This window comes from Pundamilia nyererei, unplaced genomic scaffold (genome assembly GCF_000239375.1).
Source record: "Pundamilia nyererei isolate P.nyererei 1_Seehausen unplaced genomic scaffold, PunNye1.0 scaffold00130, whole genome shotgun sequence".
In the NCBI taxonomy this organism is placed as follows: Eukaryota; Metazoa; Chordata; class Actinopteri; order Cichliformes; family Cichlidae; genus Pundamilia; species Pundamilia nyererei.
This window is the reverse complement of record NW_005187531.1, coordinates 1,806,033-1,812,125: the sequence shown is the minus strand read 5'-3', so window position 1 is coordinate 1,812,125 and position 6,093 is coordinate 1,806,033. Positions and strand designations below refer to the sequence as shown.

Here is a 6,093-nt window from a genome sequence, read left to right as displayed (position 1 = left end):
AAAGAAAGAAAGAAAGAAAGAAAGAAAGAAAGAAAGAAAGAAAGAAAGAAAGAAAGAAAGAAAGAAAGAAAGAAAGAAAGAAAGAAAGAAAGAAAGAATTTTCAAGTGTGGGGTAACAAGCAACCAGTACAGACCCAGATATCTGGTGGGTGGTTGTGGTTTTGCACGCAGGTAATGAAGAAAATAAAAACTGAAAACACATTAAACACAGATTCTATGACCTCTGCAGGGCAGTTTTAGAAATTCCATTTTGTTTATATAATGCAAAACAATCTTGTAAAGATCATTTATATTGTGGGGTAAAGACCCCAAAATATACAAAATGCAAGGCTTCTTATTCCATAGAAGTTGTTCCATTTAAATTTTAGAAAAAATACTGTATAAAAATGAACCAGTTTGTCTTCCTGTAGGCTAATGATGGCGGGACAATCAAAGTGCTCTCTAAGAAAACTCATCCTCCTCTGAGCCCACAAGGAAGTGTGAAAGGTAAGAAATACTGAATGCATCAAACTAAGAATTCCACATATGTCTTCATATTTCAAACAAGAGCATTTCATTAAATCCATAAAATTTGTATGTATTAGTCATATATGTATATATATACACACATATATGACTAAATAAAATGACTAAATAATTGCTGTTGATCGCTCTCTGATATTTATATTTTTTCATCTAGATGACGAGAATTTCTCGGGAAAATACTTCCATTTGGTAAGAGACAACTTGTGTTATTTTTTGCAATACTGATTCATAAAAAATAATAATTTGGATCACTAATGCTTGGATTCAGATTATAGAACACATGTTGTCTAATCTGTCGGCTGGTGTCTTCATCCAGATCGATCCTGATGTAGATGAAGATCAAACAAAGAACCCAGAGAGGAAGAAGTTAAAGCTAAAGGAAGTACACCTCACCAAGCTGCTCTCTACCAAGGCAAGAGAAACTAGTTACAGCGCTACAGTATGCTTACACAAACAGCCACTAATACAGAACTGATACCAGAATCTCTCTCACAAGGTTACTCATAACCATGTGAGACATGGTTACATGGTTAACCTGGCTACTTTTAGTAACCTTCCCTTTTAACTGTCAGGAAAAATGATTCTGATGAGAGAAGGTACACAAATGAAACACAAACTAAACAGGAGACTAGCAAAACTTGCTTGTGCCAAAACCAAACGTCCAAAGTCTCTAACTACCATGAGATGTGCAGATTTGAAGAACTCATTTAAAAAGCTTGAAAAAAACAAACAAACAACCTTTCTTCAAAGGAGGGTTGTTTTCTCACCTACTTATTTCTTCTGGGAGATCTGACAGTCATGTTTGTGGACTTTTCATTTGGATGTTCAAAAGCCCAAACACAGAATTTACTTGGAGCAACTTTAAATGGTACTCTGTAGTTTGCACAGCCCCCACATGCATGACTGACAACATGCTCCTGATTAGATGATCAGTGGTGTCCTGTGGGATCTCCTGAGGTCTGAGGTGCAACCTGGTGGTAAACTATTGGGTTTAGGTCAAATGAGCATGGGGAGGTAGTCAATGGTATCAATTCCTTCTTCCTCTAGGACAGGGGTGTTCAACTCCAGGACTCAAAGGCCTAAATCCCTGCAGGTTTTAGATGTGTCTTTGATTCAACACAGCTGATTTAAATGGCTAAATTACCTTCTGAACATGTGTTGAAGTTCTCCAGAGGCCTGGTAATGAACTAATCATTTGATTCAGGTGTGCTGACCCAGGGTGAGATCTAAAACCTGCATGACACTGGCCTTTGAGGCCTGGGGTTGGACACCCCTGCTCTAGGAACTACCGACATACTCTCCCCACAGGCCAGGCATTGTCTTGTACCAGGAGGAACCCAGGACCCACTTCACCAGCATTGGTTGACAGTGACTCCAAGGATTTCTTCTCAGTACCTAATGGCAGTCAGGGTCCTGCTGGATAACCTGTAGAGGTCTCCATGTCCCTTATGGAAATACCACCCCAGGCCATCAATGACCCACAACCAAACTGGTCATACTGAACAATGTTACAGGCAGCATAACGTTCTTCACGGTTTCTCCAGATTCTCTCATGTCTGTCAAATGTGCTCAGAGTGAACCTGCTCTCATCTGTGAAAAGCACAGGGTGCCAGTGGTGGTACTCTTTAGCAAATGGCACTCGGGCACTAGGGTGAGGAGTAGTGAGCACAGGGCCGACTAGAGGATATTAGGCCCTGAAGTCTGTTTGATTAGAACCTTCTATGGCCCTGTCCAGCTCTCCTAGAGTAACTGTCCGTCTCCAGGAATCTCCTCTAGCTAGACCTGGGGCTTAGAGTACGCTTGGGGAGTGTGATTGTGTGTATAGTGTCTCTTTGTGTCTGTCTCCACGTTGGGTGAGTGTTGAGTAATTGCATATGAGAGCATGAGGGTGGGAATGGATGCCTGTAAGTCTGTGTCTATATGTCAGGTTGGGTATCAGATGCCACCTCTCTAGGGACATCTCAGGCCCTCCAAGGTATGGAGGTCTATCTCCCCCACCACTTCCCCTGCCATTGGCAGACGCCCTCAGACATCGGTGCGTTGGTGGTTCTTTGTGTCTGGGGATGGGGATGGGCACCCAGGTACACACCGGCTCACTCCTTGGTGGCTGCTTGTCGGGGCCTGGAGCCTGGGGCTCGCTCGGGCCACTTCGGGGGTGGGGTTCCCTCAGCCTCTCAGCCTGGGGCTCGGTCACTCTGGCACAGCTGGCTGCTGGCGGAGCTCACGGGCACGTCACTGCACCCCCCCTGGCTTCTGCTCCGCGGCTGCTGAGTGACCCCTCATCTGGGACTCTCCTCAGCTCTTTCTGGGACTGTGGTGCGGCTGCCCCTCTGTTGGTCTTCCTTGGTCTCTTGTGTTCTGAGGGCCTCTGGATGTCTGGAGTTTTGATCTCCTGCTTCATGCCCTGGAGGACGGGGCTGTGGCCCCCCCACACCCTCTAGCAGATCATTACATGAAGGTACCTTTTAAAAAAACAAGCGCGTCCATGCTCACAGGTGTACACATGGGTGCTCACACACACAAACTACACCCTTTTTGGCTCCTACCTCAAAGCACACTGTGCGCTGTCAATATTACGTGCTGCACAATAATGTTTAATATTTAGTACTTACTGTTATATTCCCATATATCATCGTGATGTTGTTTATTATGTTGCTCTTTTTTTTCTTCTGCTTGTTTTCTCTTTTTTCTTTTTTAACAGGTGATCCAGATGATTGATATTTGTATTTTTTGTCTGCTTATTTTGTTGGTTTTTGTTTTTTGCCCTTTATGCCCGTCCCTCTTCCCTGCAGTTTTTCTTTCCCTCTTTCTTTCTCCCCTTTCTTTTCCCCAGTCAAATCTGTCCCATATTTAGCAAGTGAAAATAAAACAAAATAAACAATAAAAGGTATATCAAATAGACCATTACGGTAAGGCTGGGATGGTCTATTTGGTAAAGTAAATCCGTTGGGCATCTTTCTTCGCCTTTAGACAATAATTCTGAAAGCAAAAGAGCCAAACGGGACAGGCAAAAACAAAAAAAACAAAAGAAAAAGTAATCTCCTCTACTTTCTTGAAACTGTGCTGGGAGCTGGGAGACACTGCAAACTTTCAGGCAATGGCACGTATTGATGTTCCATCCTGGAGGAGCTGGACTACCTGTGCAACCTCTGTAGGGTCCAGGTATCGCTTCATGGTGCCAGTAGTAACAGTGACACTAGCCAAAACTAGTGAAATAACTAGGAAAGATGAAATGGGGGACATGCCAGTGGTCAGAGAGTACACTGTTTTAAAAAGTGTACCTTTGATCTTTTTTGCAAGCAGTGTATTTGGGAACCATACCCCAAAAAACAAAAAATAAAAAACAACAAAAAAAACCGAGATTAATACTGATAAAGGTTATTTACTCTCTCTGAAAATTCCCAGATAAGACCTGAATGATATGATTTTAAAATGTGTTCAGCGGGTTGATTACTGGCTGCAGCCAAATACCTGTCACCTCATAGTAAATATGCAGTCTTTCTAACAGAGAGCAGAATCGCCTCTTCTTGTCATTATACCCTCGGACACAGGTCTCCTGACTCTAGGAGGAACTTTATCAAATTGGTTTTCTATCTTAAAATGTAGTAAAACTAACTGAGATGAATGAACAGAAACCAGCTCATTGCATGCTGCTTGTGAAGAAGCTGAGAATGACACTACATTCTCTCTCTTAGGTGGCAGTGCATTCATTTGTGGAGAAACTCTTCAGGTCCATCTGGGGCCTGACACTCAGCAGATCTCCGTTCGCTGTCAAGTACTTCTTTGACTTCTTGGACACTCAGGCGGAAAACATGAAGATCACTGACCCAGATGTCCTGCACATCTGGAAGACCAACAGGTACACAAAATATAAACATCAAAGAGCACTGGCCATAAGCAAATGTCTTAAGATGTTTCATGTTCTCATGTCCTTATCACCAGTTTGCCGCTGCGCTTCTGGATCAACATTCTGAAAAACCCTCAGTTTCTTTTTGACATGGAGAAGACGCCACATATGGACGGCTGCCTGTCCGTCATTGCTCAGGCCTTCATGGACTCCTTTTCTCTGAGTGAGATGCAGCTGGGGAAGGTAAGTACAGCACCGATCTTATCCCTAATTACTATTGCTAAACAAAAGGGTGGGTTTCATTTCGTTATGGAGAAAGCAGTCACACATCTGCAGTTTATTATTTGAGTTTTGCATCTTGCCACATATAATGCTTGATTTTTGCTCCATTTCAGTACGCGCCTACCAACAAGCTCCTCTATGCCAAAGACATTCCCAAGTTTAAACAGGAAGTGAAGATGTACTACAAACAGATAAGAGACCAGTCACCAGTCACGCCCGCAGAATTCAAGGATTTCCTGCACGAAGAGTCAAAGGTGAATCCATTTAGCGCTGATGCAGGAAAATCAAGGGTTTTGGAAATCCCAGCAGTGAACTAAAAGCTGTTTTCTTTTCAGAAACACGAAAATGAATTCAATGAAGCAGCAGCGCTCAAAGAACTCTACAAATTCATAGAGCGATACTTCACAGAGGTCAGTTCTTTTCTTTTCCATCTCTAAAACAGCTTCAACTGCCAGTTTTATGAGGTGAACAGATTAAGAGTAACACATTTCAGTTTGGCCTTGGTTGAGAAGTCTATGTCCTTCAAAAAGAAAACAACAGACATGAACCACACTTAATTTCGAGGAAACACAACCCAGATGAGTGCTCGGTGGATACAAATCACTAGACCGGAGTCAACAAATCCGGTGTAGTGATTACATACAGACAGATGAGAAAACCCAAACTCTTCTCACATTTATAAAGAATAGAAGGAGGAGAGGAGATTATGATATTCATTGGTCAGAAAAATGAAGGGAACACTCGGTTATCACTATATAACCCAGTTAAACTCCAGCGATATAAACAACTGTATATCTATTTTACCAGCTTTCGTGTAAATGAAAGTGAGGTGTACTTGTGATGCAACCCGACCGCTAAAAAGGAAGAGTTTTCTAGGTGGTGGCCTCTGACCGTTTCTCTCTTCTTATCCCTCCTGACTGATTTTTCTCTAGTTCTGCTTTTTGCTTGTGTCACTATTGGTAGCTTCACAGCGTAGGTTTGCCATTTGCCCCATCAGTCAGAGGGGAACCAGTGGCCGTTCTGGTGTTCTCTGGCAAATGTCAATCAAACTGCACAGAGCTAGATGGGAGCACAGTTCCCACTAAGGCTAGGGTCACACTACAGAAAACAGTGGTTACAACAAAAATTGGTCACGGCTTAAATTAAAAAATAAAATTTAAAAAAGGGGGGGGCGGGGGGATAAATGGCAATATGTTATCAAAATACTCTGATCACTGCAAAATGTTAGAAATAACTGAACCGGTCCTCCATAACTCACATCTTATTTGCTTTCCCTTGGACTAAGATGTTGACATTGGTGACTTCACTTGTGAAACCTTGTGACACACGAGGCTGCACCTGCAGAGGAAATGTGTTCAGGCCTGACTTTATCGGGTTATTTCCTGTTCTCGGGTGCAGAGCAGCACTTTTTAAAAACAGATTTTGTTTACTGTTAAAGC

At 42.7% G+C, this 6,093-nt stretch overlaps 1 protein-coding gene across 1 annotated transcript in view; it reads left to right on the top strand.

Annotated features, from left to right (window-relative positions):
- plxnc1 (plexin C1) overlaps positions 1-6,093 on the top strand; it is a 33,771-nt gene that overhangs the window by 26,902 nt on the left and 776 nt on the right. The window contains exons 24-30 of the mRNA XM_005743360.1: positions 411-486; positions 680-714; positions 842-937; positions 4,221-4,384; positions 4,468-4,615; positions 4,768-4,908; positions 4,990-5,064. Of these exons, the coding sequence (XP_005743417.1) occupies positions 411-486; positions 680-714; positions 842-937; positions 4,221-4,384; positions 4,468-4,615; positions 4,768-4,908; positions 4,990-5,064 (735 nt within the window). The remainder of the gene's footprint in view (positions 1-410; positions 487-679; positions 715-841; positions 938-4,220; positions 4,385-4,467; positions 4,616-4,767; positions 4,909-4,989; positions 5,065-6,093) is intronic.